The 24,759-nt window shown below is 48.2% G+C and overlaps 1 protein-coding gene across 1 annotated transcript in view; it reads left to right on the top strand.

Moving 5' to 3' along the window:
* Nucleotides 1-841: 841 nt before the first annotated feature.
* LOC309560803 (uncharacterized protein C19orf47 homolog) overlaps nt 842-24,759 on the top strand; it is a 38,331-nt gene continuing 14,413 nt past the window's right edge. Inside the window, exons 1-3 of the mRNA XM_082264481.1 lie at nt 842-882; nt 1,370-1,457; nt 12,122-12,236. Coding sequence (XP_082120607.1) covers nt 864-882; nt 1,370-1,457; nt 12,122-12,236 — 222 coding nt within the window. The 5' untranslated portion in view covers nt 842-863. The remainder of the gene's footprint in view (nt 883-1,369; nt 1,458-12,121; nt 12,237-24,759) is intronic.

Here is a 24,759-nt window from a genome sequence, read left to right as displayed (position 1 = left end):
AACTCCAACACTAACGACAGCAACGGACGAATTCACGGTCGCCATAATAAATTCTCGAACGATGTCTCGGAAAATAGCGAAATGTCGTCAACCAAACAAATGCTACCGAAATCAGCGCGAGATGCCCAGAAGGGTCACGGCCAAACACTCACTTCCTCTTTTGTAGCGGCGAACGTGCGTGGAACGTAGTGACGTCATTTTCTGTCGGAAGACAAATGTCCTGGGCAAGTTTGGAGCACTTTTCAACAGACAAACAACAAACACACCAGCCGCGAACATTTGTAGGACGTTCCGTCGGCCGACGATCGGTACGTGTGTACGGGCCTTTAGTCTTTTTCTGCTGTTATTTTCTGTTCCTACACCAACACAATTCTGAGCTAGGGCATTGAGTGGTGTGTAAAACCTGTACCTTATGATCACAAGTTTCTGCAGGAAGAATTGTTCTTGATGCCCATAGCCGCCTATCAGATTCCCCCTTTCATACATGTAGCGCAGGATGGGACAACAGAAAAGGGAATCTGGTTGCAATGGGGGAAGTTCTGCACTTTTTTATCATGAGTCTTCCATGCTTGCATGTATCAGAGCTTCATCCCAGTCCTGAGGAGCTATCTATGCATTGAGTCAGGATTTATTTTAGTCTCCCAGCTGCTGTCCTGTGTGGCTCTGAGTGAGGAGGGCATGCAGCCCGGCCAGCCCACTAAACTCTTTCTGTATTGATCATGCTCCATCTTTTGTGTTCACTGCTTCCTTCTGCCCTTCATTTTTCTGTATGGAACTATTTTTGTCTATATCTGGATAAAAGATGCTACTTGGAACTTAATATTCCCTGTCTGCCTTTCAGATATCCATTGAGTGGTCCCATCATGGCTTCCGTAACTATGGGTAAGACACAGTTATCAGTATTTCTGTTCTTGTTTAACTATTTACTGACTATTACTACAATTCATTAAACTGTTTATCACCCTGATATGGGCTGCTCAAAGTGCAACTTTTGACTTTCTTGTGTTGGAATGGACAGGTTAGAATAGCCTCTCCCTGCTTTGGGATTTGACGTATGCAGATTGGTAGCCCTCAAGTTTCCTGGCATTGTGAAAGATAACAGACTACATGCGGGCACTACCAATTGTTTGGCAACTTTTTTTATTCTGCTTGGGCTGCTGGGCACCATTCTTAGTTGAAATTTTTAACTGCATTTGATTATGAGTTCTGCTTGCTGTATGATTTTTCTTACTTTTTTTTTCCATCAAAACACGATTTGGCATTCAATGGTAACCCGTGCAAAACATGTCTGCAATGTGCATTCAACACAGATTTAAACAAGGCCGAAAAAGTTCACCTTAAAGTGTTTTTTTTTTTTTTATCTTTTCAGCCACCTTAGAGTGGATTGGCTTCTTCAAGGAGGCCAGCATTCCTGCAGGACCTGCTGTCAACTATGCTGTGACATTTGTGGACAACAGGTGAGAAAATATCACTATGCTGCCATGTGGGTAAACAAAGCATTAGAAGTACCGAGAAGAGACAGCTGTTCCGCCTCATTGTCTAGCTCAGTGTTTCTCAACCTTTTTTCAGTCAAGGCACACTTTAAAATTATGGATAGTCTTAAGGCGCCCCATTCTAAAATGTAAAAAATATTCTGATAGTTTTACCTAATGCATCAACATCAATAAATGTAGGACACCAAACTTTAAAGGTGATTTATTCTTCCAAAGCAAATATACTTTTGCAAACTGGTACTGACTAGTATTCCAGTGTTTCTCTTCTCCCTCAGTTTTTCTCCATCACTTAGCTAATGAGACCCCAAAGCTGATGGAGAGAGGCAAGGGGGGGTCAAACAAGGAGGATGTAGGAAATGGACATCCTCCTTATCAATTGATGATGTCATTGGTCGTTAGGAGGTTGGCAGCTAGAAGGTTGTGGCTTTGTGTAACTAAAAGGAAAGCTTTATCCACCCACCGGCTTGTAAATAATTTTGGTGCAATTTTAGGCATTTTACCAAGGCACCCCTGAAGAAACCTCAAGGCACACCAGGGTGCCTGGGCACCCTGGTTGAAAAAGGCTGGTCTAGCTCACTCATTCTTTGAGTCAACATCCTTCTACTCCTCCAAAGTGAAAATCTTGTTTTAAAGTGAAACCTTTATAGTATGCCAGGCATATCAGACTTTTTTATTTTTTTTTTTCGGGGGGGAACTGCAGCCCTTTAATGTCCAAGCTCCAACCTGTTTAATATTTTTAATGTATTTTGGATGGGACCCCAGGCTGCGTTTCCTAAAGCTTACAGCTTAGTACATTAGAAAATGTTTTATGATACATTTTTAATATTAATAGATTCATATTGTAACTGGTCTTCAAGTGACACTAAACATTGTATTTTTTTTCTCCAAAAATAGTCCATACACATTTACTACTAAAAGCAGAGCTAGACCAAAAGGGAAGCTCTGTTTTTGTTCGCACCCTCCCCTACCACATTTGGCAATTTTTTTGGGGGGAGGAGGGGGAAGCGGGTACCTAGTTTTGACATGCACCTGCTCCCACTTCCGGGTAGGATCAGTAATCTGCAAGCATTACTGGAATTTTCTGAAATTTCATTGCAGCAACTCAAAATGGTACTCAGTATGAGACGATACATGGTGTCCTGGGGTATTTCCTCCTAGATCTGGAGCAGGCCTGAATGGGCTCCTGGACAGACTGAGATGCAACCTGGTGGCGTTGGATGGATATAAACATAATGTATAATCGGTGTTCTAATGGCTTTGGGTCAGACAAGCATTCAATGGTATAATTTCCTTAATCTTCCAGGAACTGTCTGCATACTCTTGCCACATGAGGCCGGACATTGTCGTGCACCAGGAGGAACCCAGGACACGCTGCGCTAGCATAGGGTCTGACAATGGGTCCAAGGATTTCATTCCGATACCTAATGGCAGTCAGGGTGCCATTGTCTATCCTGTAGAGGTCTGTGCGTCCCTCCATGGATATGCCTCCCCAGACCATCACTGACCCACTACCAAACCAGTCATGCTGAACGATGTTACAGGCAGCATAACGTTCTCCACAGCTTCTCAAGACCCTTTCACATCTGTCACATGCTCAGGGTGAACCTGCTCTCATCTGTGATAAGCACAGGGCCCCAGTGGCCGACCTGACAATTCTGGTGTTCAATGGCAAATGCCAATCGAGCTCCACGCTGCTGGGCAGTGAGCACTGGGCCCACTAGAGGACGTTGGGCTCTCAAGCCATCCCCATGAAGTCTGTTTCTGATTGTTTGGTCAGAGACATTCACAGCAGTGCCCTACTTGAGGTCATTTTGTAGCACTCTGGCAGTGCTCATCCTGTTCCTCCTTGCACAAAGGAGCAGATACTGGTCCTGCTGATAGACCAAGGACCTTCTATGGACCTGTCCAGCTCTCCTAGAGTAACTGCCTGTCTCCTGGAATCTCCTCCATGCTTATGAGACCGCTGGGAGACACAGCAAACCTTCTGGCTATGGCACGTATTGGTGTGCCGTCCTGGAGGAGTTGGACTGCATATGCAACCTCTATAGCGTCCAGGTATGGCCTTGTGCTACCAGTAGTAATACTGACCCTAGATAAATGCAAAACTAGTGAAAAACAGTCAAATATGAGTAGGGAAAATAAATGTCAGTGGCCTCCACCTGTAAAATCATTCCTGTTTTGGAGGCCGTCTCATTGTTACCCATCTAGTATACCTGTTGTTAATCAGTTTCAGCTGCTTTGGCATTAATGACATTAACAACCCCTCTGCTACTTAACTGACCAAATCAATATCCCATGAGTTGACTTGATGTTATACATTGGTTAAAAAGTGTTCCTTTAATTATTTTGAGCAGTGTATAAGTACAGCACTGGTGACCGAATGTATAAAAAAAAAAAAAGTGCATTTTCCAAAAAACTACAACTTCAAAAAACCTGCCATGCCTCTTACTACTAAATGCCTTGGACTGTCTACTTTCAAAAAGGGTAATTTTTACTGTCCTGACGTTTTTATGGCCTCTAAGAAATGAGAGCGGCATTTAGTACATCAGGATTGATCAATCTTCAGATATATACCATAGTTTTTGGATTCTATAACTTTCCTACTGACTAATACGCTGTTTTGGTTTATTTTCACTAAAGAAATGTAGCAGAATACATTTTGGTCTAAGTTTATGAAGAACAATTATTTATTTGCAAATTTTGATAATGGAAATGAAGAAAATGCATGTTTTTTTTCTTTTGTGTTTTTTTTTTTTTTTCTTTTTTTTCCTTTTTTTCATTTAGCAAAAAATAAACCCAGTGGTAGGGCTGCACGATTAATCGCTAAAAAAATCACGATCTCGATTCACCCCCCCCCCCCTCACGATTTAAAATGGTATGTCCCTGATTCTTACTGAGCCATTCTCTGCTCACCCACAGCTGTCAAAAAAAGAGCCCCGCAAATGTTTATCCACATTAAGGCTGATTAGATAACTAGAAACAAAATTCTTTACAATGTATCTTTTAGATGAAAGGAATTAACTTTTGGCTGTAAGGCTCCATTCACACTACCGCGACTTGTCAGGCGACTTGTCAAGTCGCGGTCCATGCAGTGCTACAGGACCCGTTCTAATAGGAGCGACACAAGTCGCTCCGACTTAGAAAGAGAGTCCTGTACTACTTTGGGGCGACCTCGGAGCGACTTGCATAGACATTCATTATATGAAGTCCGTGCAAGTCGCGGTGCACGTGACTTCACAGGTCGCCCCCGAAGTCGTGCAGCTTCAGTGTGAATGCGGTCTGAGGGAGGGCAGTTTAACCTCTTAAAGACCCAGCCTTTTTCTGACAAGTTAAAATCAGTATTTCTCTTACGTCCTCCGACAGTCGCCGCCTCCTCTAAGTCATCACTATTGGGTATTGTCCACCTATCCGTAGGAATAGCTAGGCATATAGACTTAATCAAAAGGCATTAGCATATACACACCCATGGGGGCTGTACTATCTGGTCAATACCCCCCCTGCATCACCACTCCCAACTCAGTTTTACTTTGCCTAGCATCAGGAATAGTCAGGCTACCTTGTGCTGGGGCTTCGGTCTCAGCCTTCCTAAATCTTTTATTTGATTTTCTTTAAAATGTCATTTTTTTTCTCTTACTTTACTAGCTGTTTATTTTGTCAGCTTTAGTGTTAGTTTATTCTTCAGATGAAGATGGATCATGCGGTGCTGGGATTCGGACTGACCGCCCTGGTTCTTCAGGGCACTGAGGGTCAGATGGACCCCCAGCCCGCCATCGAGCGTTCAGCTATGGTTCGCCCTGGCATTATGAACGACCCATCCCTGTTCGCTGCAGGGATGCAGCCGTGAGGTGGCAACCTCACAGGACTCGTCTGCGGTGCTGCAGTGTCATGTCCCTGGCTCATGGCACTCCCTGTCAGATGAGGACAGAGGTTTATCCGTGCATAGAGGCTCCCCCACGCCATCGGGTACAGGTAAGTACTTTTCTGTGTGGGGCCTCTGTCTGGGGTGGCAGTCTGTGTTACTGTGTGTCCCCATGTCTGTGCCTGTGTGACTCCCTGTGCGATCCCTGCGGGGTTCGTTTTGTGGCAGATCTGTATGTTTGCTGGGGGTCCCTGTCCCTGTGTCACCTAGGTGCATGTTTGGGGGTACAGACTTATGTGATGTGCGGCGACCGCTGCGGGGGACAATTTGCGCGGTCCGCCATGTTTTACTGTGCACACGTGTATGGCCTCTCTGGGGCGAGTATGCAGGTCCTTTTGGCGCCATCCCCCGCCATTTTGTGGGCGGTAGAACGATCGGTGCGGCCGCATGTCGGCGGCCATCTTGGCGTAGCCTCCTATGCATCCCTATGGGGCAGCCATTTTCCCTGAGGTCTGGCTTATAGCCAGCCCCCTCCAGCAGCATTTCCTTTTCCTCTCAGGCAGCAAGGGCACAGGTAGCAACGATCTGCAGGCTCTGCAGTTTGTCTCTCTGTCTTCTTCTGTATACTGCTTCTGGCTCAGTTTTTTTATTTTCTCCTTTGGGGGTCTTCATAGCGGTGCAGTAGCGGTGGGCTGCGCATTCCGCAGCGCTATTTAAGGGGACAGTACACTTTTTGCACTGTAGTTTTTTATTATCTTGAGCCATGGATTCTCAGGAAAGCAAGTTTCCTCCAGCTTTAGTGGGGGGTCCCAGTTCTCCTGTGGCCCCGCTGCGACCTGATCTGGCTGCTGTTGTTGCGACTTTAGTGGCAAATATGGAAATGCTGATGTCTGAACAGGCTGCGAGAAAACGGCCCAGGCTGTCTCTCTCTTCTGATTCAGATGGGGATATGGCTGCTGCTGCGGTTGCTGCTGCTGTGAGCGCGCCCTTTTCAGGGTCCCGCTCATCCCTAGACCCCCCGGGGTCTGAGGGGGAGGCTGAGGTGGAGGGTGTTGATACATCCTCCCCAGGGTCACCTGAAGAACGGGCGACCATGGATGAGTTGATTATTTCGGTTAAGGATACCTTACATTTGGAGGATGAGCCCAGTCCTCCGGGCGTTGTGTCCTCATTTGGGACGCACAGGGCCCGCAAGTCTGTGCAGGTTTTCCCCTGCCCAGCTGAATTTCATTACACTGTTAATGAAATGTGGCGCACGTTAAAACGTCCATTCCTGGTACCTAGTCGGTTCAAATTGCTTTATCCTTTTGCGCCGGCTACGGAATCGCGATGGTGTGTGCCTCCACAGGTAGATCACACTGTGGCCGTGCTGAACAAGGCTACCTTGGTTCCTACTGAGGATACCCCGGTTTTCCGGGATCCCACGGACCGGCGGTTGGAGTCTCTAGCCCGCCATTCCTATATGGTGGCGGGTTCATTGCTCAAACCCGTTTTCGCGTCCGTTATGGTGGCTCAGGCGGTGGCTGATTGGATTAAGATGCTTAGAAGCAACCTAGTGTCTGATGACGTGCCGCCTGCCCGGCTGGAAATGGTGGACCAGATCCACCAAGGAGTCATGTATTTGTGTGATGCTGCCCTGAATGAGGCTCCCTTGGTGGCTCACCTCTCGAGTGTCGCGGTACTTAACCGGCGACTGATATGGCTGAAGAGCTGGTCGGCCGACCAGTCCTCGCGGAAAACAGTTGCTGATTTTCCCTATGCTGGCTCTCGTCTTTTTGGCGAGGCGTTGGACACCTTGGTAAAAGGCGTCACAGGGGGCAAGAGCACTATGCTGCCCCAGAACCCGAAGAACAAGTCCTTTCGTGGCAAAGGGGGTTCTGCGCCCAGATCCACTCAGGGGTCCTTTCGTGCCTTACGGAACCAATCCAAGGGCAAGCCCTTCAAGGCCCAGGGCAGTCAGAAGAAGCCCTGGGCGGGTAAGCAGAAGTCCGACAATACCGGCGCGGCGGGTCAATCCGCCTCTGCCTGAAGGGGCGCCCTCACCCGTCTCTGGGGTGGGGGAACGTTTGCGCGGTTTCCTCCAACCTTGGCTGCTCCGGATATCGGACAGGTGGGTTCTGGAAATTGTTTGATCAGGATACAAGATCGAGTTCCTTTCCCGACCGGCGGACAGATTCTTTCCCTCCAATCTTCATCTGCTTCCGGGGCGTCTGCAGGACTTGCATCAAGCGGTGCAGGACCTTCTTGCTCAGGGGGTGATTGTCCCGGTGCCTCATCGGGACAGGTTTCGGGGGTTTTATTCAAATCTGTTCACTGTGCCCAGAAAGGAGGGCAAAGTGCGTCCTATTCTGGACCTAAAAGCGCTGAACCGCTTCGTGCGGGTTCGGAAGTTCCGTATGGAGTCTCTCCCTTCGGTGGTGGTCTCCTTGAGTCCAGGGGAATTCCTGGCCTCGATAGATCTGAAGGATGCGTACCTGCACATCCCCATTTTCGAGGGTCATCAGCGGTACCTTCGGTTTGCAATCGCAGACGATCACTACCAGTTTGTGGCGTTACCTTTCGGTCTCGCTTCGGCACCAAGGGTGTTTACCAAGGTGCTGGCGCTGGTTCTGGGCCTACTGAGGGCTCAGGGCATTTCGGTCTTGGGTTACCTGGACGATCTACTTCTGAGATCACGTGCCAGCCAGGACCTGGTGCGCGATCTGTTGACCACGGTACAGACACTTCAGGAGTTCGGATGGACTATCAACGTTCAGAAATCGACGTTGTCTCCATCGCTGCACCTTCCCTATCTGGGAATGATTCTGGATTCCGCTCAGGCGAAGGTGTTCTTGCTGGAGGACAAGCTCCGGACTTTGCGGGACGAACTCGGGTCCCTCAGGGACAATCCGTCCTCGTCACTCAGGACCTGTATGCGGGGCCTGGGGTTGATGGTATCGGCCTTCGTGGGTGATACCACCTCAGGTGGGACAGACTTCCTCAGTCCTTGGATCTGGAGGTCTCCCTGAGTCGCCAGACCAGATTGGCTCTTCTTTGGTGGATCCAGTCCCCGTCGGTGACGGAAGGCAAGTCCTTCCGTCCGTTGGTATGGACAGTGGTTACCACAGATGCCAGCCTGTCGGGCTGGGGTGGAGTCCTGGGCAACCTGTCTGCCCGGGGCACCTGGGCGGAGGAAGAGTCCTCCCTCCCGATAAATGTGCTGGAGCTACGAGCGATAAAACCCTCTTCCAGTGGTCGGATCGTCTCCGGGGCCTGCCTGTTCGCGTGCAGACGGACAATGCTACCGCGGTGGCTTACATCAACATCCAGGGGGGCACCAGGAGTGCTCGTGCGGCCCGGGATGTGACCGACATTCTGTCTTGGGCCGAGACTCATGTCCCGGCGATCTCGGCAGTTCACATTCCAGGTGTGGAAAATTGGCAGGCCGACTATCTGAGCCGCCAGACCCTGGACCAGGGGGAATGGTCCCTTCACCCGGAGGTCTTTCAGATGCTGTGTGCGAAATGGGGATCCCCAGACGTGGATCTGTTCGCATCCCGGCTAAACCGAAAGGTGGAAAGCTTCGTGGCAAGGATGCGCGATCCGTTGGTGGATGCCTCGGATGCGTTGGTGGCCCCTTGGCATCAGTATCGTCTGATGTACGCCTTTCCTCCGATTCAGTTGCTATCCCGGTTCCTTCGCAGATTGGCCTTGGAACCGCACATGGTGATTCTGGTGGCACCGGACTGGCTACGCCGGTCCTGGTACGCCGACGTTGTTCACCTGGCAGTGGCACCTTCGTGGCGCCTGCCTCTGCGGGAAGATCTCCTGTCTCAGGGTCCGATCTTCCATCCTGCTTTACAGTCGCTGGCTTTAACGGCCTGGCTGTTGAGACCCAGGTCTTGAAGGACAAGGGTCTATCCCCTGAGGTTATCCCTACCCTGATCAAGGCTAGGAAATCCTCCTCTGGTAAGATCTATTACCGTACCTGGAAAGCCTATTTCACCTGGTGTGTGTCCAGGGGGGTCTCCCCTCGTTCTTACTCGGTGTCGAGAATCTTGGCTTTCCTCCAGTCTGGAGTGGATCAGCGCCTGGCGCTGGCCACGATAAAGGGCCAGGTGTCAGCACTGGCTGTCCTTTTCCAACGCCCTGTGGCATCTCATTCCTTGGTGCGCACCTTCATTCAAGGTGTGCGACATTTGGCTCCCCCCAGGAAGGAGCCTTTACCTCCGTGGGACTTGAACTTGGTTCTGTCCGCATTACAGCATGCTCCCTTTGAAAATATCAGGGAGATATCGTTGCCTCTGCTGTCAAAAAAGGTTGCTTTTCTGGTGACGATCACTTTGGCTCGCAGAGTGTCGGAGCTGGCGGCGTTGTCTTGCCGCTCCCCTTATTTGATAATTCACAAGGATAAGATGGTTTTGCGACCAACCCCATCCTTTCTTCCCAAGGTGATCTCTGAATTTCACCTTAATGAGGACATTGTCCTGCCTTCGCTTTGTACGAAGCCTAAGCATCCAAAGGAGATTGCTTTGCATTCCTTGGATGTTGTCAGGGCGATCAGGGTTTACCTGAAGCATATATGAAACCAGAGCGCTAAAAACCTCCAACACAGGGGATGGGTGTGATGAATCAAATAACAAGGAAAAAGGGGGGAGGGAGGGGAGGGGGGGGGAGGGGGAAAGGGACAAAAGCAAAACACTGAGTAAAGCTAATGGAATAAAATTACTGTATTGTATGGGATCGACGTGTAGTCCATAAACACTGAGCCGCTCTTCCACAGACCAAGAGGAGATTCTGTTTAAGCAAAAAGAACAAAAAGGAGAAGCGCTCTAAGTGTAGACAATTTATTGATACATGAGAAGCAATGTGTGTAGTAACTCACAAGACATAAGTGAAGGTCAGGCTGTGTAACTTCATCAGATCTTTAGAACATCCTCTGGGGGGAGGGAGGTGGTGATGTCCACTCCAAAGCGCCGTCCGTGGCTGAGATGATGTTGAATGGGAGGAAAGGAAAGCCGGCAGCCTCCCGCCTCAGTGTACGATAAGCGGTCAGATGGAGGTGACCGACGGCTGCAAGGTTCCGTGGATGGATGGACGCTCTCCCGTCACCAGGGGTGGTGAATACAACCAGCAAAGGAACGGCAGGCACGACGCGTTTCTGAGCATGCGCGGGGTCGATGTACCCGGTGCGCTCTTTCCTCAGGTGCTGGAGAGCCGTGGACTCTACAAGGTTTATATCTAGCTCAGTTAATTAGTGATTCACCGCAGCTCAGGAAGTCCGCATTGTCCTTTATTAGCATACGGGGAGGCGGCGACTGTCGGAGGACGTAAGAGAAAACGGAATTTTTGTAAAATCTTACCTGTAAAATTCCTTTCTCCGAGTCTTCCGACAGTCGCCGCCCCCGCCCCTCTTTTGGGGTTCTTATTACCTACTGCTATGCTACCAAACTGAGTTGGTAGTGGTGATGCAGGGGGGGCATTGACCAGATGGGACAGCCCCCGTGGGTGTGTATATGCTAATGCCTTTTGTCTTTTGACTAAGTCTATATGCCTAGCTATTCCTACGGATAGGTGGACAATACCCAATAGTGATGACTTAGAGGAGGCGGTGACTGTCGGAGGACTCAGAGAAAGGAATTTTACAGGTAAGATTTTACAAAAATTCAGTTTTTTTGCTAGAAAAAAACTTGGAACCCCCAAATATTATATATATTTTTTTTAGCAGAGACCCTAGAGAATAAAATGGTGATCGTTTCAATCTTTTTTTTTTTATGTCGCACTGTATTTGCACAGAAGTCTTTCAAACGCAGTTTTTGTGGGGAAAAAAAACACTTTAATGAATTAAAAAAAAACTAAACAGTAAAGTTAGCCAAATATTTTGTATAATGTAAAAGATGATGATATGCCGAGAATCGTTATCTTTATTCTAAGCAAAAAAAAAAATTGTGATTTCTCATTTTAGCTAGAATCGTGCAGCTCTACCCAGTGGTGATTAAATACCACCAAAGAAAAGCTCTAGTTGTGTGAACAAAATTAAAAATATTTAGTTTGAGTACAGTGTTGCATGACCGCGCAATTGTCATTCAAAGTGCGACAGCGCTAAAAGCTGAAAATTGGCCTGGGCAGAAAGAGGGTAAAAGTGCTCACAGTATTGAAGTGGTTGATGGTCCTGTAATCTTTTTTTCATTAAATCTTAAACTTTTTTTTTTTTTAAGATGTATCTCTGCTGTGAACAGATGTCCCGTGGGTATCATTGTGTTCAAATCAAGTAACTCTAATCCTATTCGCTCAGCCTAGTTTGCAGCTAACTGGTTCAAAAAACCCAAATTAATTTCCAATGTTTTCATGTTCATAAAATTTAAACTTCAGCCAAAAACACTTTTTTACTTTTTGGATCGAGTAGGGGAAGGGTAGAAACCTCTGTCAGGTTTTATTGCTGTTGGTGTCATTTTTTTTTTTCTTTTTTAAGGCAAACTTCCTATCCCCTCGTTTCCCATGACATTACCTTAACCGAAATAAACACAAAGCTGTAACAGTCAGCAGGAAAACCTGACTGAAGTTTGAACCTTTCTTAAACCTGCTAAAAAAAAAAATAATGGCTAATGTTCAATTTTAACTGAAGTGTGCACACTTTTTGAAAGGGGTTATAATTGCAGGATTGGCATCAGTGTCTAGCTGGAAGCAGCACCTCGGGATGATAGGGTTGACGCTAATTGGATGCCAATGGGAAAAGAAGGGTCATGCTGCTATTAAGACAGAGTTGTGAAATGCATTTTTGTTACCATAGGATCAGCAAGAACATGCTGCTGGATTTGAACAAGGACATCATGAATGAGTTGGGCATAACAGTGGTGGGAGATGTGATAGCCATACTGAAACATGCAAAGGTAGTTCACCAACAGGTAAGTAGAAAATATGGTTCAGTTTTGACCTGCAATTAAGCACTACCTGACCATCCATAGGTTTTTTTTTTTTTCTTCCATTCATACAGCTCCATATCTTCTTTGACCTTTGGGTTATGCTGCTCTCCGTAGAAGTAGACAGAAACAAATTTGACTATGCCCCAAGGGCAATCCTAGGGTATGTACCTCCCACTTCCTGCTATATATTTTTTTTTTTCCTGCAGGCATAGTCAGGAGTAAGGACCTAGTTCCTTGCTGGGATTTCTGGTCCTGGCATTTTTTTCCTTTTTTTTAAATGACATTTTTTTTTTCTTTTTTTTTTTTTTGTTCCTGTGAGAACTACAATCAACTGCCGGACTGGGCGACGCACTGGATATCCTAAATCCTTATGGTCTTCCCAGTCCCATAGCCTCACTGGACAGGGGCTGGCCGGCGAGTGAAACACCTCGCAAGGACGCATAGCCCTGGTCACGGCCTGAGTCTCCGCATACCTCCATTCCGAGATGGTGCGGTGGACTACCCGGAGTGGTGCCTGCTTGATTCCAAGGTGTGATAAGTAGTGCCCCCCCCCCTCTTTCTCCTCTGGGAAAAAGTTGGGGTGCACGCAGGCCTAGGATTGGTAGGCCCCCTATGTGCCCTTTCTTCCCACATGGTGCCCCCCCCCCCCCAGTAGCTGCATCACCTACCTCCTTTAGTCCCCCTCCCCGGGGTGGCCATACTATTCTCAGGTGTGTGTGTCCTGCAGTGATGGGCTGGAGGGGGTGGGAGCGCGCCGCTGGTGGCTCACAAAAAACTTTTATATGGCAGGGGTCCCTGGCGGTCTACACGTACCTGGAGGGCCACTGGGGGTCCTGGGCGCTACCATTTTGCTGTGGATGGCTGTTCTGTAGCTTCAGCAGCCATGTTTTCGGAGTTTCCCAATGAAATCAATGCGGCGGCCATTTTCTTGTAGCCTGTTAAGCGGTGATGTGACATTGGGCTTCTAGTGGTGGTATCGACATATCCTCCTTCTCTCTGATCGCCGCATGGCAAGCAGCTTGGTGCTGTGCATCCTTCCCTAAGATTTTGGTGGGGATTCCCTGTGGGGTACAGTTCCCTTTTTCTGCTAGCAGTGCCGCTGGTGTGCTGGGACTTGTAGTACTACCACTGCAGCGGTGGAGGGGGGTTTTATTGCACTTTCTTTCACAATATTGCGGGCGGCCTCCGGGTTAACCATGGAGGCCCGGGAGCACAAGTCACCACCTGACCCACTCTCGGAAGCTGCTGGACCCTCTGGGTCTCAGCCTGCCCTGATGGCCATGACGGCGATCCTGCAGTCATTAGTGTCAAAAGTAGATATGGCCATTTCAAAGCGGCCTAGCAAGAAGCGCCCTTCACCTGTCTCCTCTGCCTCCTCAGATTCTGAGGTGTATTTGGCCGCCACGGACGTGAGTCAGCCCACTTGGTCTGCATCCACGCAACCTGGGTGCTGTGACAGCGAGGATGAATCCTCTTCCACTGCAGCCACGCCTAAAAAGGCACTTGTGGAGGCACTGATTGTAACAGTGCGGGAAACTTTAAAATTGAAAGACACAGCTAATTCTGCGTCGGTACAATTTGGTACCCGCAGACCATCTAAGGTGTTTCCTTTTCCTGCCTATTTCGATGAGATTGTCGCAAGTCAGTGGGGATCCCTGAAACGCAAGGTTGGGATACCTAAGCAATTCACTAGCAGATATCCTTTTGAAGAAACTGACAGTTCCACCGATGGTGGATTCTCAGGTTTTCAGATTGAATAAAGCCACGCTTCTTCCGGTGGAGGATTCCCCATCTTATAAAGACCCAGTGGAAAAGAGAGCTGAATCTCTGGTCCGATACCTTTTTTACACCATGGCCGGCTCAATGCTGAGACCAGTGTTTGCCATCACCTTGGTCTCCCAGACCTTAATGGAATAGGCAAAGCTTCTGCGCCAGAATTTGAAAGGGGGTCAACATCCTCCCTGAGTTGGCAGAGCTGGCAGATCATTTGATACAGGGGTTACAGTATATCTGTGATTCCTCTCTGGATGCGGCCCCTTTAGCCTGCAGAGCGTCTGTGACCGCTATGGCACTTTGCGCATGATTTGGCTGAAATACTAGTCTGCGGACCAGGCTTCCAAAAAGGTGTTGACTGATCTCCCTTTTGTAAGAGACCGCCTGTTCAGGGCTTCTATGGAAGAGACTATTAAAGGTCTTGGGGGAGGTAAGAGCACTCTGCTTCCACAGGTTGCAAGAGCCTCGTCATAAATGTGGTCCTTTCTTCTTGGCTCACAAATGGCTCTTTCGTCCCGCGGGCCAGGACAAGGGATAACCCTTAACTTCGTGGGGGGTTTCCAAGAGGCCTTGGGCTGGGGAGTCCAAAGCGGGTTCCACTGGTTCCGCAGACAAGCCCTCCTCTGCCTGAAGGGGTGCCCTCACCTGTATCTGGGGTGGGGGGGGGGGACGTCTTCGCTTCTTTCCAAACCTGTGGGCCTCTCTCATTCAAGACAAATGGATCCGCGAGTTGATTGGGTCCAGTTACAAGATCGAGTTGCCTCTGTCAAGGTTCTTTCCTTCCAACTTGTGCCTATCCCCGGATCGGCTGCAGGGCCATTATGGGGCGGTGCAGGATCTGCTATCACAGGGAGTAATTGTCCTAGTTCCAGAGTTGGAACGTTTTCAGGGATTTTATTCAAATCAATTTACTTTTCTCAGGAAGGAAGGCAAGGTCCGTCTGATCTTGGATCTCAAGGCCCTGCATCGCTTTGTGCAGGATCCAAAACTATGGATGGAGTCCATTTGCACGGGGGTGGCATCCTTCATCAAGGGGATTTTCTGGCCTCTCTCAATATCAAGGACACTTACCTTCATATCCCAATATATGTAGGGCACCAGCGTTTTTTTCCGCTTTGCCGCGGGAGAGGAACATTATCAATTCATGGCGTTACCCTTTGGTTTTTGCCTCTGCTCCTCGGGTGTTCAAAAAAGTGTTGGCCCCGAGGTTAGCCTTGCTCAGGCAGAGGGGGATCGCGGTACTGGCGTACCTGGACGATCTTTTTCTGCGAGCAGAGTCTCCGCCTGCCTTAAGACAATCTGGACGTCACTGTGCGAATTCTGCAAGAGTTCCGCTGGACGCTGAATTTTCAGAAATCAGTTCTGATTCCGTCCAGCAACCTGGCCTACCTGGGCCTGACTTTGGATTCACCCTCAGCCAGGGTGTTTCTTCCGGAGGCAAAACTGCTGAAGTTGCAGCATGCAATTTCGGCTCCTGTTGTCCAACCCTTGGTCGTCGCTTAGCACTTGTGTGCAAGTGCTGTGCTTGATGGTCTCCACCTTCGAGGCAGTTCCGTTTGCTCAGTTCCATAACAGGCCTCTGCAAAAGGAAGTTCTTACCAAATGAGACAAGAATCCTCAATCTCTTGACAATCTGAGCCGGGGTGCAAAGGGGATCCTTGCTTCGGTGGCTCCGTTCCCTGGCGCTTCAACAAGAGAAGTCCTTTCTCCCCCTCTACTAGGCAGTGGTTAACATGGAAGCCAGCCTTTCCGGGTGGGGAAGTGTCTTGAGCACAGATTTGGCTCAAGGGGTTTGGACTCGATCATCAAGCGGGCAACAAAAGTGCTCTAGCAGCCAGAGAAGTAGCCAGCATTCTAAGGTGGGCTGAACAATTATGTTCCAGCCCTCTCTGTTGTGCAAATTCCAGGGGTGGAAAATTGACAGGCAGACTACCTCATTTGGCAGGCCCTGAGTCTTGGCGAATAGTCTCTTCACCTGGAAGTGTTTTCAACAACTGTCTTCGGTGGGGGACTCCAGATGTGGACCTGTTAGCCTTTAGTTTCAACAGGAAGGTTCAGAGGTTTGTGGCAAGATCTCTGGATCCTTTAGCCGACGCCCCTTGGGGTCCGTATCGCCTGACTTACGCTTTTCCTCCACGACAGCGCCTGCGCAGAATCGAGGCAGAAGGGATTCCAGTCACTCTGGTGGCTTCAGACTGGCCTCGCCGGTCTTGGTATACAGGCCTCGTAAGGCTGGTAGCTGATGTTCCTTGGAGAGAAGATCTTTTGTCTCAAGGGCTGATCTTCCATCCTGCTTTATGGTTTTCGCTTGAATGAAGACCTGGTGTTGCCTTCCTTGTGCCCTAAGCCAACATATCCTAAAGAAATTGCTTTGCATTCCCCGGATGTGGTTCGGGCAATGAGGGTGTACCTTACGGCGACTCAGTCGCTTCGAAAATCAGATTCCTTGTTTGTCCTTGTGGCTGGATCTCGTAAGGGGTAGGCCGCATCTGCTGCGACCATTTTCAGATGGATCAGGCAGACGGTGGTGCGGACCTATTTCATTAAGGGTCAGGCTCCTCCTTTCCCCCTTAAAGCGCATTCTACAAGGGCACTTAGTGCCTCCTGGGCTTTCCGTCATCAGGCATCAGTGGTTCAGGTGTGCAAAGCGGCCACCTGGTCGTCTGTGCATGCATTCATTAAGTTTTACAAGGTGGATGTACTCGCATCTGCAGATGCTACGTTCGGCCCCAAGTTTTGCAGGCTGCTGTTGCAGAGGTTCCTGCCTCTTGAGGGTGTATTGTTTTTTCCTGGTTTACCTGGTTGGCTATGTTTTAGCCCTTTTTGGGAATTCTGTGCATTGCTGTGTTCTTCCCACCCCTCATGTTGACACTGCTTTCGGACGTCCCAAGGGTCCAGAAGATATGGAGCTGTGTCCGTCAATGAACGAAAGAGAGCACTGGATTTTTGTCTTACCGTAAAATCCTTTTCTCTGATGTTTGAGGGACACAGCAACCACCCCTCTGTTGAGTTGGGTTTATGTATTTTTCTGACACTGCTTGTTACAAAACTGAAGTCCTATAGCAGGAAGTTGGGAGTGGGAGGTATACCCCCTAGGACTGCCCTAGGGGCATTGTCAAATTTTGTTTCCACCTAGTCCTACTCCTATGGAGAGCAGCGTAACCCAAGAGTCAAAGAACATATGGAGCTGTGTTTTTCAATGAACCTCAGAGAAAAGGATTTTGCGGTAAGACAAAAATCCAGTTTTTCCCCAGTCATCCTCCAGGACGGTCACATGAGAGATAGGCTCCACCTCCTACAGGAAACACAAGCACACAAGTTTAAAACAAGCCGCCCTAGGCTGCCCCTTCAGTTCTTGTGTTTCCTGCGTCCCGCAAACACAGCACCAGGGGATATCTCCCCAGTTTGTTTTTTCAGGACCTGGAAACAGGTTCTTATTACCCAGGGCAGGCGTCCCTGAGTACCCCTGAGACCAACTGAACATGACTGGCGAGGCCGTCAGTCCCAGGCACAGGAAAGGGGGACAAAAAGTGGGGGGCACAGCCCCAACACAGAAACCCCACAGCAACCTTCCCCTGTGACAGGTAAGCTACAGAGGAAGGACCAAAAGAGGGTTTCCAAAAGAGGCCATCCCCGCTTTAGGCTAAGTAGGGGATGGCCACACAGCCCTGACGCCACTCACCGGGACTCCAGACGGTTCTCCCCGGTGTAGTCGGCACCTCGGCAGCCTCCAGGCAGGACTCAGGGAGATGACAACGGCCGATACATCTCCCAGCACAAACAGCAAGGCTCTCTGGCTTCCGGAGCGGAAGTGACGTCACCAAGATGGCGCCCGCACAGGAAGTGCCTCGGCAGCCATCTTGGAAAAGGCAAACTATACGGCCGGCCTTTCGGCAGCCCCGGAGGGGGGATTCAGGTAAGGAACACGGCGGTTCGATTCCGGCGGTCCAGGGGAGCCTACCATCGGTCATGATGCCCCTCGCAACCAGCCCCAAAACAAACAGCGAACGGACAGGGAGCGAGGCGGAAATTACATCACCAAGATGGCGCCCGCACAGGAAGTGCCTCGGCAGCCATCTTGGTTTAGGGAAAAAATCACATACAGTCTGCAGCAAATGCCCTTACTTCCACTGGGCGGACCCTGGGACCGTTTGGGCGCGAATTTTGAATATAAGAACAACCCAAACAAAGCAGCAGCGGTCACTTCAGGAGAATATAACCGTACATATCCTGCAGTGAACCCCTCCAGGCGGCACAATGGCGGAGGACCGTACCTTATTGCCAGAGGCTGCTGAACCCAGCCCCAGCTCTCACTCGGTAAGTGAGCAAGGGGCAAATAGGAAAATGAAGGGACTCACAGAAGTAAGTCTATATTGCTTACCCCTGTTTTTCTTTCACCCAATCCTCTCCCACCTACTCTTCCTCTCTCCCCTACTTTCCGCCTGCATCCCTGTAGACCAAAAGCCAGGAACAGACGGACAGTCTGAATAAGCCAAAAAAGAGAAAATACTGCCGCACATGTGGCACAAAAATGCCAACAGAAAGCGACAAACTTTTATGCAGTAAATGCATTAAAAAGATTGTCAATGAGGAAGCAAGTCCATTAGCTAAGGACCTTTTCGGACTTCAAAAAAGAAATGACAGCCACAATGCAGTCCCTGCAGGCTACAATTAATGCCATGAAAGGAGAAGAACAGCCCTCCACGGCACCAAAAGGCAAAACCCCTAAACCTAAGGGGAAACCCAAACCAGTAGCCCAACCAAGCTCCTCCGAGTCGGATTCGGAATCGGAAGAGGGGGAATTGCTTGACGAAAACAGCTCTGACTCAGAGGATGATCCGGGAACGGCGGAAACCCAAAGAATGACCAAACACCTGTTCCCGGCGGAGGAAACTGAAAAATTATTACAGGCCATATATATAACCGAAGACATCCCAGAAACACTCCCCACAGTCTCCATCAGGGATAGACTTTACAGGGGACTCCAGGAACAGAAACGCAGAACGTTTCCGATACACCAGGCAATCAAGAGCATGATAGAGAAAGAATGGAAGAATCCTGAAAATAAACTTTTCTTTCCCAAGGCGCTGAAGAGACGATTCCCATTCGAGGAGAACCAGATCACCGCGACCAAATGCCCGAAACTGGATGCATCTTTGGCGAAAGTTTCGAAAAGATCGGATCTATCCTTCGAGGACATGGGCCAACTGAAGGACCCAATAGATAAAAAAATGGAGGTGGTGCTACGGCGAGCCTATGAGGCAGGGGCTGCGGGGTTTCAACCCAATATCGCGAATACCTGCGTGGCCAGAAACGTTTCATTCTGGCTGGAACAACTCAGAAGTCATCTGAGCAAGGTTCCAGGGGCAGAAGAAGCCCTTGACTCCCTCCCACTCATCGAGAAAGGAGTGGCATACATGACGGACGCCTCAGCAGAAGCAGTAAGATTCACCGCTCGAACAACGGGCTTAATCAACGCAACCAGGAGAGCACTATGGCTAAAGACCTGGGAGGGCGACTATGCTTCAAAGAACAAGCTATGTAACATCCCCTTTGACGGCAACCTACTCTTCGGCTCAGAGTTAGAGAAAGTGCTAGAAAGGTCAGCCGATAGAACAAAGGGCTTCCCGTTCAAAAAACCCAAACAAGGGGAAAAACAGTCCTTTCGTCAACCAAGACGAGAAAACCAGGCAAAAAGGGGAAGACCCCAGACTCAACGCCGATGGAACTTCAACCGGAACAAGGGCAGGACCAATTTTCTGTTCCCCAAACCCGCATCCACTAGCAAAACCCAATGACGCCAGCCGGACAGCGGTGGGGGGCAGACTACGTCATTTCCTCCCACAATGGAAAACGTTTTGTTCAAACCAATTTATTTTACAGATAATTGCACTGGGTTACATGATAGAATTCGAATCAGCACCCCAGTACACATTCAAAACTACAAAGGTCCAAGTAGGATCAAGAAGCAAAAAACTCATGGACCTAGAAATCAAAGACCTTCTAAACGAAGGCGTGATAGTGGAGATACAACCAACACTTCACACCAGAGGACATTACTCTCACATATTCATCAGGGAGAACCCCTCGGGCAGGTCCCGTTTAATTCAGAATTTAAAGAATCTAAACAAATCCATAAAATACAGAAAGTTCAAGATGGAAACCATCTCTTCGATAAGAACAATTCTACCACCAGCAGCCTTCCTAGTAACACTAGATCTGAAGGACGCTTATCTTCACGTGCCAATCCATCCCGACCACCAAAAGTTCCTGCGGTTCACCACACAGGAGGGCGCGAAAACACGCCATTTTCAATACCAAGCGCTTCCCTTTGGCATCTCTTCCGCCCCACGCATTTTCACCAAAATAATAGCGGACGTAGTGCAGGAACTGCGGTTAAAGGGAGTCCAGATAATCCCATACCTGGACGACTTCCTAATTTATGGGGTCTCCAGAAAAGAAACTCTAGCAAACCTACAGAAGACAGAAGAGTTCCTAACTTATCTGGGGTGGCAAATCAATTTAAAAAAATCAAGCAGAATTCCCTCCCAAGTGACCACGTTCCTGGGTTACACCATCAACACCATAGAACAGAAAATTATCCTCCCGGAAGAAAAAATAATGAAGCTGGGCGACAAAGCAAACCAACTTATAACCGAAAAACAGGGGAAAAGGAGAGCAGTCATGTCACTCCTGGGACTGATGGCGACAGCAATCCCGGCGGTCCAGTGGAGCCAATTGCATATGAGATCCCTACAACATCATCTGTTGCAAGGCTGGAACAAAAATCAAGACTCCCTGGAAGAAGTCATCTCAATCCCAAGAACGGTCAGGGAAACTCTAAACTGGTGGACCGGGAAGCTCACCCTAGGAAGGGGCAGACCGTGGCTACCACACGCACAAGTTCGGGTCACCACGGACGCAAGCGCCTCAGGGTGGGGAGCACATATAGGGCAGCAAGTCAGACAGGGGCTCTGGGAACCCCAGCTAGCAAGAGCATCTTCCAACCTGAGAGAATTGTCAGCAGTATGGGAGGCCCTGCAGGCATTTCAAGAGATGATACTAGGAAAACATGTCCAGATCCTGTCGGACAATGTAACGACGGTGGCTTACATCAACCCCAAGGGGGCACAAGGTCAAAAACCCTAATGAAGACGGCATACTTGCTCCTCTCCTGGGCAGAAATACACCTCCAGTCGATATCAGCAATACATATAAAGGGCTCACTCAACACGCTAGCAGACATACTAAGTTGACAACAGCTAGACCCATCAGAGTGGGAGCTGAACAAGGGGGTTTTTTTCCGAATAACGAAAAGGTGGGGAACCCCGGAGGTGGACCTTTTTTCCTCAGCCAGCAACAGGAAGCTAAACTTCTCCTTAAAGAGGGAGACAGACTCCCTAGGAGTAGACGCACTGGGATTCCCATGGTCTTTCAAACTGGGGTACGCTTTTCCGCCCATACAGCTAATCCCCAAAACACTTTGGAAGATACGGACGGAGAGGGCGAGGGTAATCCTGATAACGCCCTACTGGCCAAAAAGGTCTTGGTTCTTGGTCATGGGAAACATGACAGAAGAAAAACCCTGGACCCTACCAATACAAGAAGATCTTCTCCTACAGTCAGGAGCTTACTACCCCCATCTCCAAACCTTAAAGTTGACAGCCTGGCTGTTGAACGGGGCATCCTACGGGGAAAGGGACTTACCCCAAGGGTGGTAGAAACTCTGCTGAAAAGCAGAAAACCAGTTACGCAAAAAATTTACGGGAAAATTTGGAACAAATATTCTGATAACATGCATATAGGTCAAAAAGGGAAGTGATTGGCGCTGCCAGGAAAATAGGTTAATGGGAAATCTGGGTTAGGCTGCTATAGTTCAACACATGCAAATGCACAAAGAATGTATGTGGGAGTGAAAACGATATAAGTAATAGGATATAAAAACACAATGGGTGTGTAATATGTGTGTAAAATTAACACTATGTGCTGATACCAAATCAATAGATAAATAGGTTCAATACCTAGTCGGCTTATTGAGACTCAACATAAATATGCAAATATATGTAAATATAGGTATAAAAATATAAAAGCATATAAAGATAGTATTGATAAATTATGGTGATATAGAGAGTTGATGTGCAAAGGTGCTAGAAAATAAATATAGTGCACTAATCAAACTAAATAAGGTGCATTCCGAATAGTCATAACCATCTATTCAATAAAGTGCAACTGCATACTCATAAGCAATGGAAATAAATAAGTAGGTGAACTATGTGCATCCCACACTGGTGACAATATAAAAACTAGTAAATAAATAAGTGCAGCCGTGCAAATAACTATATAGATTATGAAAGTGAGAACCATATAAATTCAAAGGCTCAAAAAGCAGGTTCTGTGTATTTTAAAATTGTCCAGAAATAGTGCAATCAGAGCTGGTACAGAAATCATAAAGTTCTATAGTCCATATAAAGATGGAGTAAGGTGCTCTTTTTTTTTTCCTATGAAGCCGGGAGTGCAGTGAGTGGTCGGAAGATAGGGTGCTCCCCCTCTCCTGGGGTCCTGTGCTTACCGGATGTCCGTACCCCTACAGGGGTAAATGGCGGGTCGATAACAGGGATCGCTCCCATACACCGGCAATCTGGTTCCGTCCTATCCTTCCTTTTACCACTCGTATCCACTCCTTGCTCCGGTACACGTAGGGGTTAAAGCATCAGGGAGAGAGCTCCAGTACAATTCCCGGGTATATGAGAAAGGGGAAAACAGAAGCCTCCGATAGTGCAGGATTGCCTTTAAAACTTTTATTTAGATTCCAAAAAAGACATGTACTCACATAAAATCAACATGCAGCACATCCGTATGGCATAGGGTCCGCAACTACCTCGTTCGCAGTGCACGCCTGGGATCAGCGTGCGTCCCAACCGCCGGATATGCGTTCCTAGCCTCGGGATGGTTCAGACGGAAGTGATGTGGTCACGTTCTCGTCGCGTTTCGTCACACTGACGTCATCTGGAGACGAAACGCGACGAGAACGTGACCACATCACTTCCGTCTGAACCATCCCGAGGCTAGGAACGCATATCATAATCTATATAGTTATTTGCACGGCTGCACTTATTTATTTACTAGTTTTTATATTGTCACCAGTGTGGGATGCACATAGTTCACCTACTTATTTATTTCCATTGCTTATGAGTATGCAGTTGCACTTTATTGAATAGATGGTTATGACTATTCGGAATGCACCTTATTTAGTTTGATTAGTGCACTATATTTATTTTCTAGCACCTTTGCACATCAACTCTCTATATCACCATAATTTATCAATACTATCTTTATATGCTTTTATATTTTTATACCTATATTTACATATATTTGCATATTTATGTTGAGTCTCAATAAGCCGACTAGGTATTGAACCTATTTATCTATTGATTTGGTATCAGCACATAGTGTTAATTTTACACACATATTACACACCCATTGTGTTTTTATATCCTATTACTTATATCGTTTTCACTCCCACATACATTCTTTGTGCATTTGCATGTGTTGAACTTGGTCTTGAACTATAGCAGCCTAACCCAGATTTCCCATTAACCTATTTTCCTGGCAGCGCCAATCACTTCCCTTTTTGACCTATACACCTGACGCTCCCCCATCGGGGGTGCATCTTTTGAAGTGGGGAGCAGCCATTAGTATTTTATTTATAGAATTTTTACGCACTATTTTATAGATAGCTTATCCTAAGCGCGGATCTTTCTTCTTTTCTAAATATTCTGATAACATGCGCCAGAGGAACAAAGACCTACACGAGGTCGGCACGGTACTAGAATTCCTACTAGACGGAGCCGAAGCAGGGCTGGCGATACGCACCCTTAAAGTGCATACGGCAGCTCTCTCAGTCTTTCTGGACGACCAACTCAGCGTAAACCCGCTAATCAAACGATTTTTTAAATCAATTGCCAGAACACGACCAGCGCAAACCACAAAGGTGGCCCCATGGGACCTCTCTCTGGTACTCAGGGCACTTACCCAAGCACCTTTCGAGCCAATTTCGGAATCCTCCACAAAAAACCTAACACTGAAGACGGCTTTCCTGGTGGCAATCACGTCAGCCAGAAGGGTCAGTGAAATACAAGCTTTTTCCATAAAAGAACCATTTCTTACGGTCTTCCCAGACAAGCTGATACTCAAAACGGATCCACTGTTCCTCCCTAAAGTCTCTTCAGACTTCCATCGTACACAAGACGTCATACTACCATCCTTCTGTCAAAACCCAACAAACCAGGGGGAAGAAAAATTTTCAACCCTGGATGTCAGGAGGTGCACTTTGGCCTACCTTGAAGCCACCAAACAATTTAGAAAATCCTCAAATCTGTTTGTACTATTTGGAGGTACACAAAAAGGAAAAACGGCATCTAAAAGTTCCATTGCAAGATGGATCAGGAATGTAATTAAAATAGCCTACGACAGCCAGGAATCTGCCAGACCAACAAACATAAAAGCTCATTCCACACGCTCCATAGCCACTTCATGGGCTGAAAGAGCTGGGGCATCCATTGATCAGATCTGCAGAGCAGCCATCTGGTCCAGCGACTCCACGTTCGTGAATCACTACAGGATCGACCTGGTCTCCGCCCAAGACCTAACCTTTGGTCGTAAGGTCCTGCAAGCGGTAGTCCCACCCTAGGTATGAATCTTTGGGGTCTCATGTGACCGTCCTGGAGGATGA

The sequence above is a fragment of the Pelophylax lessonae genome (genome assembly GCF_965119305.1).
Source record: "Pelophylax lessonae genome assembly, chromosome: 7".
Classification (NCBI taxonomy): Eukaryota; Metazoa; Chordata; class Amphibia; order Anura; family Ranidae; genus Pelophylax; species Pelophylax lessonae.
This window is presented reverse-complemented; position numbering and strand designations above follow the sequence as displayed.